Source organism: Gadus morhua, chromosome 8 (assembly GCF_902167405.1).
Source record: "Gadus morhua chromosome 8, gadMor3.0, whole genome shotgun sequence".
Lineage (NCBI taxonomy): Eukaryota > Metazoa > Chordata > Actinopteri > Gadiformes > Gadidae > Gadus > Gadus morhua.
In genome coordinates, this window is record NC_044055.1 from 11,326,412 (window position 1) to 11,340,615 (window position 14,204).

Below are 14,204 nucleotides of genomic sequence, written 5' to 3' on the forward strand. Positions count from 1 at the left end.
TACACGATTACAAAGCTGCAGCGATCTTTTTATTATTACAGGGTATGTCTGTTATTGACAGATGGTATCTATGTTTAGTGGGAGTTATTAACAGAAGCCTACTCAGGAAATTGTGTTACAGCTCTCTGTTTCGTTAATCTTTTATTTGACTTGGACGACCATTCCCAGAGTGTCAACACTTTGAATCCCAACCATTCATCTGCTTACAAACCTCCTTCTTCCGAATAGAAAACATAATGTGATAAACAGACCAGGGACTGTTCAACCAATGAAAAAGTAGGAGTGACGAACGCTGCGAGATTCATTGGTTCTATTGGAGCTGAGCAGACTGGAAGAGGCTCGGCCGACGGATTCAAGGTGTGTCCCCAGTGAACAGTTGCCTTTCAGTACGCGGGCCCCTGAAGTGTTGTTACATTGGCCCAGGAGGACGGTCAAATCCACAGTGACATCGGACTTACCCCTCTTGCAGCGCATCATTAGATGATCTGTAGATCCGGCCAGAAGTCTGTCTCCTCAACATGGTTATTCCTGGTTCTCGTTATATCGAGGAAAAAATGTATCATCCTCCGCTTGACTTGCAGAAAGATGCACATGTGCCTGATTTCAACTCCTATCTGGAACTTTACAGAAAGTCTGTGGAGAATCCAGACGGTATGTCTCATACATTAGTGGTGTGCCTGTGTGTGTGTGTGTGTGTGTGTGTGTGTGTGTGTGTGTGTGTGTGTGTGTGTGTGTGTGTGTGTGTGTGTGTGTGTGTGTGTGTGTGTGTGTGTGTGTGTGTGTTTCTGGGATAAACACTGCTGCTATCTGTGCATACATCTCCGTCTGTTTCGGGCATATTTTTCGTGTGTTTTTGTCTCTTTCAACATGTGTTAGTCTGTGTTGATCTCTAACTTGCATTATAGTGAAGTATTTGGATCCAGGATCACCAGCACCACTATCACTTTAAAATGTCTTTCTCACTATAGCCTTCTGGAAAGGGAATCGCGGATGAGTTTTTTTGGAAGAAGCCAGCAACAGGACCAATAATGCAGCACAACTTTGACGTGACTAAAGGCAACATTTTCATCAAATTCATGGAGGGAGCAAAAACCAACATCTGCTACAACGTCCTGGACAGGAACGTGAGAGACAAGAACCTGGGTGAAAAGGTAGCCTACTACTGGTAAGCATCATGGGTAGGGGACAGATGAAACCACTGTGTTTCATCATTGCTGACGAAAGGCATTTGATGCTATACATGAAATACATGGGCCTAAGTGTACGCTGACTCTAAGAACTGTGGCATGAATCCATTCATCCCAGTTAACCTCCATGACATCTCTATGTTGCTCAGGATTTTCCAGCTATAAAGAAGCCCATTTTAATGCTTACAATTGAATGATTGAATTGTCATTGAAATAGATTTATATCTGGTCTTGCCTTGCATCCACAAATATTAGATTGCCCTTTAACAAAGGTTGTTGTATAACAACCAAGACCACCCACCCTGTGTTATCATAGCCTGTACTTTTAGTACGTTCATTGTTTCATTCAAATGGAGAAATATTTAACATCCGAGGCATCAATAAATGGTTCCGCCACAATGACGTTAATGAGCTAATGATTAAAATAGGAACTCGGACAACCTAAGCCCACATGACTTATGTAGTGACTGGCTGCACTCCAAAGCAGCCCTTATGTCACGCCATCTCTTCTGTGTCGTCACTGAGTCCTATCTTCTTTCATTGGTCGTTCTTGCTTCACTTGCATAAATCCTTCAAATTTGATTTTGAGAATGAATGAACATTTTAACAAAACCCTTTGAAGCAGCACCTTTGCAAGAAAAATGTCTGCTATTTCTAACACAAATTACCCTATAGTGTTCCCCTAATGTTTACAGGATATATGTTTTTATTGGGCTTCAGTATACTGTCTGCACATAGTGGAGAGACAGTACAAGAATGCTTTTCGAGGATTAAACCCTCCTCAAAAAAAAACATGGTGTGAAATTGTATGTAATGACCTCAACATTAAACCACAACTCTCTGTAGAAACAGAAGACAAAGGTGGCTCTTATGAGTTCCTTTGGTTGGATAAAGTCCACTATACTCTCTCAAATTATGAAGTTCCTGAACATCTTAAAGTGTCAAATGAACTGAGCTATTCTGGCTATAAAATGCATTTCCTTTCAACTGCTTCCAATAAACTTTAGGGGATTAACCATTAACTTGAGAATGTGAGGTAGTGTCTATTGCTGGTACTAAAATATTTATTCATGTTTTAGCCTTGTCAGAGAGGTTATTTGTATGCTATCTGTTGGCATTGATGGTATGAAGATAAGGTCATTAAAGGGAGGCTTTGAATAAGAGGCATATTTTTAATTGTAGAGAATAAAGCTATCTGTGTGTGTGTGTGTGTGTGTGTGTGTGTGTGTGTGTGTGTGTGTGTGTGTCTTTTTTTCTTCTTTTTTTATTACAGTAGTAGTGCTTCCTTATTGCACTGCATTGAGGGATTAGCAGTAAATCGTATCCCAGCTGTTATCAGCTGGTTGTACCAGCTTGTAGATGGTTGCCAAAGGGGGGTACCAGTGTCAGAGTCAGTCAAGTTTAGCAGCAGGCAGGTTGCCAGTTTGACTACAGGCCTGGGTGGATGCAGAAACACTCACACTGTCAAGTATCCAAACCTAATATAGGCATAGAGCCGCTGGTTGGAACACAATATCTCTTTCTATGTCAATTGATGAAGCAAAAGTCCTTTTTCTGATTTGCTGTGTTATTACTAATTTGCTGTCGACCTAGTCAGTGGCATGTATACGCAAGGATGAATGGGAACCTAGGTTTACATTAGGTAACACAGACACAATACGTCACTTCATGTCCTATTATTATTGGTTTATGGTTGTATTTTTGTGGCTTTGTCCTCCCAGGGAGGGGAACTCTCCCGACCAGACCATGGTCATCACCTATGGCCAGATGTTGGTTCAGGTGTGCAGGTGTGCCAATGTCCTGAAGAAGTTGGGTAAGGAGAATGGACTACACTCCCCATTCCTCAATATTAGACGCTTCATTTCAAGGATAATTTAATACTACTGTATTGTAGCATTTTTCTCTGCCTTGCACATGCAGTTTATTGTTTTTCATATTTCTAACGTCTATTGTTCCACTGATTATAGCTGGGTTAGAGAGCCCAATCATTTTGCAAATATTATCAAATAAATACTTTTCCGCATCAGAACCATTTAATTTCAACGGCAATTTCCGCCAATGGTTTTCATTCAACATGTAGTGTTGTTTGTATGTGTCTTTGTTTCCTGGATCCAGGTGTAAAAAAGGGGGACAGAGTGGCTATCTACCTTCCTATGATCCCAGAGTTGGTGTACACCATGCTGGCCTGCGCCCGGATAGGAGCCGTCCACGCCATCGTGGTGAGTTCCTCTAACAAGCACCCCTGCTGCCCCCTTAAGGGCTGATTATGGTCCCACATTCACGCAACCCAAGGGGGTTACGGACTTGCGGACCCTCCTTGCGTCCACCGCAAGGGCCTGACGTGCGCCTCCCAAAAATGTTAACCTTGCGTCGCGGTGACGCAGCAGCAAGGGCTGTGATTGGTCCGCTTACTAAAACCCGACGCAGAACCATAAAGGTTCACGACTGCGACGAAGTGTCTGTGTGGTCATTACGTTGTGTGAACGTGGAACCATAATCAGCCCTTAACCCCTGCACCACAACCTGTTATTAGGATAGCACAATAAGGTAACAGATTTCAAAGGCTACATCTTATTCATGAAAGGGCCTAAAATGTATGCCCGCCAAATCTGAGTATGAATCAATGAATTATACATGATACAAATGAAAGCAAGAATTCACTCATGCATTCCTACATATTTTCATCTCATTGTTCAGCCCCAAATGGGATCAGGAAATTCAGTGTCTTCTGTCTCTAATCCCAAACTAGTTGGGAGGTCCCCTTTCTTTCGGCAAGGAGAGACTGAAGTAGGTTGGCGGTGTTCGTTTCACTGACCCAGATTTCCCATTGGAAATAGGCTATCAACTGTGATAATGTGATTATAACCTAGAGCGTAATCACCTCTTGATGGTCATTTAGGACCATTTACGCAGAACCCTACATGCTTTCACTGGTGTCCTAATATAAGCTAGCTATATGGGTCAGACGCTTGCCATTTCTATCCAATCTTCAGAAAGAATCTTGCTAGCAAACTAACAGTATTATAGCTGTTCAACCACCCACAGCCAAGTCCAGCTTAGCATTTCACTTAAACCATGTGCTGGCTACTCGTGTATGGTTTATTTTTAAAATGTATGCTGGGCTATTTTTCCAAAGGCTAAAATGTTAGCATCCCCCGGTTGTCCTTGATCATTGTGCTCGTAAATTCACTAATGCGGGGGCTGGTGTGTGTGTGTGTGTGTGTGTGTGTGTGTGTGTGTGTGTGTGTGTGTGTGTGTGTGTGTGTGTGTGTGTGTGTGTGTGTGTGTGTGTGTGGGGGGGGGTGTGGGGGGGGGTGTGGGTGTGGGTGTGGGTGTCCTAGTGTTAGTTTTCATGGTGAGAAGCATCATTTGTTAAAGGGCGTTATTATGCAAATCCAAGGACTTGTTAATATGCAGATGCAAACTCTCTTTGAAGTGTATCAACTCCTAGAAAATAATTACTCCACCATCTGAAAATGTAGTTGGAGTTATATAAAGTACAACATAGATCTTATATATATTTATAGCTAATGCTCTGCAGGCTGTGCCACTCCCGTCATTGAGTCCAGAATCATAACGCCTACTAGGCAAGCACCTCAGAAACTCTTGAAAGTAACTCTGCTTCTCTGTCATATCTTCCCCTTCTCTCCTTCCCTTTCTGGTGTGTGTGTGTGTGTGTGTGTGTGTGTGTGTGTGTGTGTGTGTTGTGTGTGTGTGTGTGTGTGTGTGTGTGTGTGTGTGTGTGTGTGTGTGTGTGTGTGTGTGTGTGTGTGGTGTGTGTGTGTGCATAGTTTGCAGGCTTCTCCTCTGAGAGTTTGTGTGAGAGGATCGTTGACACCCAGAGCTGTGTGTTGGTGACAGCAGGTACACTTTACAATCCCAATTCCTCACCTCACACAAAAGCCTTGAGACTATCACACAAGCCCTTTTCACAGGCACACGGCTCAAATGGGTGTTTTGGGGCCTGCAGTGAACCAGGAGGAGGGAGTCAACTACTGAATAGGATCAAAGCGGTTAGCTGTGGACGTGGTGGTTTTTGTTAACATCGGCCATATAGGGGGGGCACGGTTCGAATAATTGCGGTCAATGCAATTTGATAGCGGATAGAATCTTTACTAGAGGGTTAGGGCTGTGATGGTGTTGAGTAAACAGTATGTATTTATTACATTGAATCATTGTGTATAAAGAGTCGTTCATAGGAACTGTTCATCGGACAATTCGTTCCCTTGACCCCATTTTGTCAGCGTTACTTAAAAGTGTAAAAACAATGGAAGATGCATTGCTTGCTGCAGATATTATCGCTCAACTTACATATTTGCTATGTAAACATTTCCTTTTCTGGTCACCGCTGCCTCTCTCTCCTATGGATGCTGTGGTGATATGTCTCAGACGGTGTATACCGAGGAGAGAAACTGGTCAACCTGAAACAGATAGCCGATGAGGCTCTGGAGAAGTGCCTGGAGAGGTCAGTGTCCACAAGGAGCTCTCTGTTTGCTTACTTCCGCCTACAACAACAGGACCTGACCCGGGCGCGATGAGTCATACTGTGTGCACAGTTTCAATGCACACACAAACACAACCACACATGCATGAGCACACACAAGCACACACACAAACACACGCACACATATGGAGCTGTTGACCTCATCAGTGAACATCAGCTCTCCCAAGACGCATGCTCGCCGAACCACATTTATCCTGCTAGAAACTGTTGGCTGTGAACAGTGAGGCCTTGATATTTCTTGATCCATACAACATAGTACAGTTCACTTACCAGTCAGCTGGCAAAGATCGATGCGTGTATAGGTGTCTGGACGCATTTGAGTTGAACCAAAACATATTCATCTCGTTGCAGATCATCGCCCTGTGTCACAAAATGTCTGGTGGTCAAACACCAGGGGCTCAGGTCTCAAAACGGAGGGGCCTGCAATGGACTGCAGGTGAGTGTTCTTCTAACAGTCCACACCTGTGCTCCATTGGCCAGGTCACAGCCAGGAAGTAGTCTGTGGGGAGGAGCTTCACTGCATTTAGGATATGATAAGATCATACTTTATTGATCCCAGATGGGGAATTGGAGAACTAGCATTGAGGAAGCACCGGATGTCAGTGTCAAATGTGTAGCATTTGGTAATGTTTACTTCTATTGTTGCAAAAGATAATACGCCATGCACACACACACACACACACACACACACACACACACACACACACACAAAGAGGCCTGCACTTTTGAGGGTGAATATCTGGGTCTCCGTGTGTGCTGCTCAGACGTCCTGGGACACTGGGTGTGACGTGTGGTGGGACGAGGCCATGCGGGACGTCCTGGAGGAGTGTGACCCTGAGTGGATGGATGCTGAGGACCCCCTCTTCATCCTCTACACCAGCGGCTCCACCGGAAAGCCCAAGGTAGCGTATACCAATACCCCCGGTGGTGCTCAATGTATGGGTGGAGATCATAACCTCTTGGGTTGGGTCCTGAACCGGTGCCAAGGCAACACGAACAACAAAACCATGGTGGGGTTTTCAGTTTTTCATGTTGAATTATGCCATTATTTCCACCAGCTATTCAGGCTGAAGCGGGCGAAAACGATCCGGTTTCATTTTATGCGGTTCAGGAATAGCTCCATAAAGAGGGAGTCATTGCGAGACCGCATCGAGCTGTAGATACGCTGTAGTAAATACTCAAGGCGCTGGTTCTCCACAGAAAAAAGTGGAGCGCATCAAGCCTGCGCGCATACAGCCTGCGCGCTGTATACAAACATTCAGTCACGAGGAGATTCAACCTTTTAAATTGAGCAGAAATATTTTTTTAATGTACAGTTAGTAATAACATTTATCAAGGGGCTGTATTCTGTATCGACAGCGATATATTGATGCACTTCTTATGACAAATGTACTTATTGTAAGTCGCTTTGGATAAAAGCGTCTGCTTTTATTTATTTATTTATTTTTATTTTTTTTTGCTTTTTTTATTTTACATTTTTTATTAAATGTAAATGTAAATGTAGTTAAAGCTACAAAAAGAATAGAAATACAAAATAAATAAAAAATTCAACGCAACTCTGACGTCGCCCAGGTGGTGGGGGGGCTAATGACGTCATCTTTTGCGTTTCACACACGAATCCTAACACGAAACCGCACAGGTCCGGATAGATTTGAAACCACCCTCATAGTTTCAGAAATGTGTGGTTTCGAGCACCGATTCGCCGGCTCCGTCTGGACGGTCGGCCGAAACTCACAAGACTTACTCACAAGACTTTGGTTTCACCAAAAAACAGGGCCTTACTCAGAGTCGTTTTTGCCAACTGGGGGCATGTCCTTTCCATGACTTTTTACTTCCACAGTGGGCGTGTTGTGGTTTGTGTCATGTTTCACATTAAGGGTGACAGGCTTACATATGGCCAAACATCGGAATGGATATTCTTTGACAATTTAAGTTGACCATATCAATATTCTGAACATACCGTGTTGAAACATTTTAAGCCATCATGCCTTCAGTAACACTTTGTTAAAATTTGGTGTAACAGTTTTGGTTAGCTGTGACTGCTGTCAACAATCAAATTGAAATAGAGCTATATTGTTTTATACTGGCAGGCATTCCCATTCTGAGAAGTGAGTCATAATATCGCACACTGGGCTCTTTGTGTCAGTTGACTAATTCATTTCCTTGAATGGGTATGTGCTTCTTTGCGTCTGTGCGTGTGTTTTTGTGTGTGTGTGGCGTGTGTGTGTGTGTACCGTACACAGGGTGTTCTCCATACGGTGGCCGGCTACCTGCTCTACACATCGCTGACCTTCAAGTGTGTCTTTGATCATCGCCATGACGACGTGTACTGGTGCACCGCCGACATTGGCTGGATCACAGGCCACTCCTACATCACCTACGGCCCGCTGGCCAACGGCGCCACCAGTGTCCTGGTGAGAGGGGCCCCCCCACGGTGACACTGGGGGAGTTCACGATGATCAAGTGGCCCTGCGCCCTTTTATAGGTCATGTGGTGTATGTAGGCTGTATGGGGTTCTTGTTGAATTATGCACATGCTTGTGGTGTGTCATTGTGTCATTGCGTGTGTGTGTGTGTGTGTGGGTGTGTGTGTTTTCGTGTGTGTGTTTTCGTGTGCGTGCGTGTTTGTGTTTTCGTGTGTGTGTGTGTGTGTGTGTGTGTGTGTGTGTGTGTGTGTGTGTGTGTGTGTGTGTGTGTGTGTGTGTGTGTGTGTGTGTGTGTAGTTTGGGGGCGTCCCCGTCCACCCACACGTAGGGCGTTACTGGGAGCTGATTGAGAAATACAAAGTGACCAAGTTCTACACGGCGCCCACCGCCCTCCGGCTGCTGATGAAGTACGGACACGAGCCTGTGGAGAAGTAAGGCGCGCGCACACACACACACACACACACACACACACACACACACACACACACACACACACACACACACACACACACACACACACACACACACACACACACACACACACACACACGAACACACACAAACGCGAAAACACACACAAACACAAAAACACACACACACACGCAAACACACACACACACACACACACACACACACACACACACACACACACACACACACACACACACACACACACACACACACACACACACACACACACACACACACACGAAAGGGAGGGACCCACTTAGGTTCTTAGTAGTGGCCCATTTGAGTAGTTAAATAATCAAAGTTAGGTTTGGATCAGGTTAACCCCCTCATCACACTCCATTTCTCATTTAAACTGCATCTTTAAATTCAAAGACTGGGATAGTGGGATACTTGGATGACGTAAAGTGATTCTATTGGTCCTGCTTCCTTTAGGTACGACCTCTCCAGCCTGAGGATTCTGGGTACTGTGGGAGAGCCCATCAACCCAGAGGCGTGGCACTGGTACTACGAGGTGGTCGGCCGAAGCCGCTGCCCCGTGGTCGACACCTTCTGGCAGACAGAGACGGTAAAGGGCTGCTTATGGTCCCACGTTCACGCAACGCAAGGGGGTCACGGACCCCTTACTTCCTTGCGGACCCTCCTTGCGTCCACCGCAAGGGCCTGACGTGCGGCTCGCAAAAATCGTAACCTTCCTTCAGGGCGACGCAGCAGCAAGGGCTGTGATTGGTCCGCTTGCTAAAACCCGGCGCAGAACCACAAAGGTTCAGGACTGTGTCAAAGCGTCTGCGTGGTCATTGCGTTGCGTGTACGTGGGACCATAATCAACCCTTAAGTGTAGGATATTTGGTGTTACCAATTGCGGCCTATTGCCAACAGCGTTCGCAGTGACCCATGTTTCACCGACGGGTTTCACCACTTTATCTGTGGCCTGTATCTTTGGATTACTTATTCATTAGTTACCAAACCCAGGGCCGTCATAAATCATGCGTTATTACGTCTTCCTACATGTATTTGCATTTAGTACGCATACAATATACAGTGTTGGTTATGAGCATAAAATGCCGTTTGTCGCTGCTTGTCAGTCATTTAACTCCCCTGTCTTTCCAGGGAGGTCACGTTCTGACCCCGCTGCCCGCTGCCACGCCTCTGAAACCTGGATCGGCTGTGAGTGACGCAAACAGCCTCTTAGTCCAGTCTTAGTTTCGTCCACTGGACGTGCCGCCATGTTTGTAGTTTTTCTTTAGTGGGTCATGGAGTTGGAATGGTTTTGATGGGGTCTTCTCCTTTCGTTCTGTATCAGAACATAAGGACTCGACACTCGGCTGTGGGTTATTGTCTGGAGACATCCAGCGATGCAGTGTGGACGTTAAAATGGATTCTTGACGGGATGTCATAGTAATAATTCCTGTGCCACATTTCAGACATTCCCTTTCTTTGGGGTGGAACCGGCCATCCTGAACGAACACGGAGAGGAACTGGAAGGAGAGGCTGAGGGTTATCTGGTAAGTTCACAAAACATACGTATAAAGACCTATAAACATAGGAATATTATTTTACCCTCATCATCCCAATAGACTCAAAGTCATGAACTGTTGCTGCCACAAAGATACAACATGACTAAATGTCAATGATTACAAGGATTTCGCTGCAAATGACACAAGACTGTATGTGGTAGAAGGAACATTTGCTTTGTCTTTTCTCTATAGGTGTTCAAGCGACCGTGGCCAGGAATCATGCGCACGGTGTACAATAACCACGAGCGCTTTGAGAACGTTTACTTCAAGAAATTCCCTGGCTTCTATGTGACTGGTGACGGTACGTCAAACACACACATACTAAATACTACTCCGTCTGTTGTGTGAGGAAATCTACCTTAAAATGTTTACACACTCTTAACGTAATGCTGACAAAATGTGTACCTTCCCATGATCTGGGGACCAAACAACCATGCTTATAGATTTTGCACTTGGATCCAAAATAAATGTATTAACATAACGACCGGACTAGTTTAAATGGAATATGTTTTCATTGGCTGATAACTTGATGGAGAAAGGAATGATGGAAAAGCATTTTTGCTCTCTCTTTCTCAGGTTGCAGGCGAGATAAAGACGGTTATTACTGGATCACTGGCAGAATAGACGACATGTTGAACGTATCTGGTAATACTGACATGGTCCACTAAAGTATTTGTGCCACTAGCTTAGATTGTATCATGAATGTTATTGTTTTGCAATAACCAGCTTTGATTACTGTCAGGATTGGCCCAAGCCATGTCCAATAATTTCTGTGATTTGAATGCTAGAATGTTTCATGCCAATGGACAGAAAAATGTTGGTTGTCACTTGGTATCACATTCTTCCATTGGGTATCAGCTAGCCTGAGAACAAGACAAATCTGCAAGCTAATGTTATATGTGCTCTGAATATGCGTCAGGCCGCCGTTCAAGCAGACCTGGCCTGGGTCGGCCCAATCACCGTCATTTATCTAATATGGGACAGGTTTAAAATGACAACTTTTCACAGGAGCGCCATCCAGACATATTCAATAGCAACAAAGACGGCTGCCACTGTCACAGCAGGTTTCAATGCTCTGATTGGTTGTAGGTGAACCCAATTGGATGGCACCGTTGTAAATGCTCCATGGAAATGGAAAAATAACAGGTTCCAGACTCATAACATTTGCAAATTGGTCTGGCGATGTAAGGCTAGGCATCACCTGTCAAAGCTTTACGAAAAATCATATCCACAATGACAAACTATACTCAGCTTTTAAGTTAAATTAAATTATTCGTCAATATTGTATACATACTCTCAAAGGAAAGAAAGAAACATTCAATGCGCAAAAGGCTCCAATATTCTTCACACTGATGGCTTTAGCGCTTGTGTTTGTACATCCAGCTTACACAATCCATAAACCATAAGGTGTCACACATTATGCAGACTAAGTCATAAAGGATTCAGACTTAACAAGAACAGTTTAATAAGTGAGAGAGGGTCGCTAGAGGTGGGAGGTTGGAAGGTATTCACAGTGGTAGATGGCGCCACATATTTCATTGTTGTTCCTGAACAATCAATCACATTATTGTTATAATAAATACATGCAATGCAACCGGTCACGTATGCACTTGCATTTAATTGTTATACTTATCTCAATGCTAGTCCATTGTACAAGCACCATCAGGCCTACTGTTTAACCTTGTGTACACAATTGACATCATTTGTTTGTTGCCACGCAAGCAAAATACAGGGCAGAAATCAACCACACAATTGACTAGTTGGGATATGGAAGTGGGCTTGTGAGAGCCTCGTTTATGCATGTTTATCTTGTATTTTATTTCATGAGTCGCCGTTGTTTCTTGTTATATTAACTGTGTCACCATGTTCATTGTCCAACATGTGTTTTAAAGGGGATATTATACCACCAGGTGTGAGTGTGATTAGCCATTACAAGCCGTTTTGAAAATGTGCAGCTTCTGACATCACAGGTGGGCATGTCCACTTAGATGTGTGCTGGATGGATCAGTCTACCAGCCTACCCAGTGGACGGTAGCAAACATTGCTCATCTCTCCGTCATACATCTAGCGGGACACGCCCACCTGTGATGTCAGAAGCTGCACATTTTCAAAACGGCTTGTAACAGCTAATCCCACTCCCACCTGGTGGTATATAATAAAACATAAGTAATAGAAAATGTCCCCTTTAAGCGGTTCTCCTCCCCTTGTGGCCCCGCCCCCCAGGTCACCTGATGAGCACGGCGGAAGTGGAGGCCGCCCTGATGGGCCACCTGTCGGTCGCGGAGGCAGCGGTGGTGAGCCGGCCCCACAAGGTGAAAGGGGAGTGCCTGTACTGCTTCGTGAGCCTCAAGGACCACCTGGAGTTCACCCCCTCCCTGGAGGGGGAGCTGAAGAGGCTGGGTGAGGGCACAGGCTGGGGAGGACGGAACAGACACCTTTTGGGTCGGGTGGCACTGGTCAGATCGTTGGAATTGTACTGGTTTGAGTGGTTGGAGATTTGGAGTGACTTACCTCTTTGTGTGTTTTCTTTTCCAGTGAGAGAGAAGATTGGACCGATCGCCACACCGGACTTCATCCAGAACGCACCCGCACTCCCAAAAACTCGCTCAGGCAGGTTTTCACATGAGCAAAACCCTTGTGTATTTTGCATTGAATATATATATATATATATATATATAAACTTTTTTTTAAGACTTATACAACAACAAGAATTAGCGTATGAGATTCAGACAATATCTATAATGATATGGGGATTTTTATTGTCAAACATAATGAACAACATAAGCTCTTTAGGGCTTCCATTGCGTAGTACACCATCTCTGTAGTCCTAGAGGGCCCCCTATTGGCATAGTTCTATATAGCGTTATATAGTGTTGGCATGCGAGCTGTATTGTTTTTTTTTCCTGTTTACTACATAAGGGATAATTTATAGAATGCCGGTCATTATCGGGAAAATAAGCCCAGGCAGAAGCCCTGAAGGCGCTTATTGTCGATAATGACCGGCGTTGTTCTATACATTATCGCGCTTATTACACGGCTACTTGCCAAAACGAAGAAAATGAATTCACACGGTGTGTCTTTTTACAATTACCATTCGTAATGTTGATCAGCTGATAAAGTCCGCCAAAGATGTTGACGTTGCTTAGCAACCGAATATGCTGGGATGGATAAATTACCGGACTACTTGCAGAGTAAAAGAAAGACGTGAATCAGAGGCAAAAAAATCAACTTTCATTGACAGCGGTCATTATATGATAACCAACGGTCAATTATCGAACAATAATTCACCGCCGTAAGTCGGGAAGACCCATGCAAGTGAACGGAGTGTTCCACAGCATTGAGAAGAGCCATGTGATTAAGCTTAATAATGTAGTTTTTGTAGTGTTTGTCGTTGTGGTACCACTGACTACAGTCTGTCTCTATAGGGAAGATCATGCGGAGGATCCTGAGGAAGATCGCCCGCAGCGAGAGTGACCTGGGCGACCTCTCCACCCTAGCAGACCCCAAGGTGGTGGAGGTCCTACTCAGCCAGAGATCCCAGGCCTTAGGCTGAAAGAGTCCTTTCCCAGGTCGCTGCAGTGTAGTTCTGTCAAAGGGACGTCTCCTCGCAGGGTCTTCCAGGAGCTCCGTTCTGTAGTTCAGCCTCAGACTGTTTTTTTTAACGTTGGGTTCACCGGTGTCCCCAATTAATTACCTCTGCGTCTCTTTTTCATGTCCCCTTTACTAAATGAACATCTTTTTTTACCTTGTTTTAATTTTCCTTGACAGGCACTTAACACAAATATCATTCATGGTTGTGGGGGTGGTGATGGAGATAATGATGAGGTTAAAAGAGGCAAACACACAAGCTGTGGCGAATATTTCTCACAATCTTGACTTAGTGACCTCATATTGATATCACTTTTCAAAATGTAATCTTAAAATGCCAGTAATGAGATAGGTGTTTCTTTTAAACATGAAGGGAGAAAATAATTATTTTCTCCATCGAAGCATCTACTTGTCAAAAAACATTCATCTTCGTTCAATTGTGTGCAATATATTTTAATGACTACTGATGATTATTTTGTTATGACTTGCAAATAAACTTTTTAATATTTAAAAAA

The 14,204-nt window shown here is 44.3% G+C and overlaps 1 protein-coding gene across 1 annotated transcript; it reads left to right on the forward strand.

The window, feature by feature from the left end:
* Nucleotides 1–353: 353 nt before the first annotated feature.
* Nucleotides 354–14,204, forward strand: acss2l (acyl-CoA synthetase short chain family member 2 like). The gene is given in 19 exon segments (XM_030362872.1): nucleotides 354–651; nucleotides 969–976; nucleotides 978–1,165; nucleotides 2,909–3,000; nucleotides 3,303–3,406; nucleotides 4,979–5,051; nucleotides 5,577–5,652; nucleotides 6,043–6,127; nucleotides 6,456–6,593; nucleotides 7,935–8,105; nucleotides 8,414–8,547; nucleotides 9,020–9,152; nucleotides 9,695–9,751; nucleotides 10,009–10,089; nucleotides 10,294–10,402; nucleotides 10,678–10,746; nucleotides 12,325–12,501; nucleotides 12,637–12,711; nucleotides 13,527–14,204. Coding segments are annotated over 19 exon segments (2,031 nt in total). The 5' UTR covers nucleotides 354–518; the 3' UTR covers nucleotides 13,655–14,204.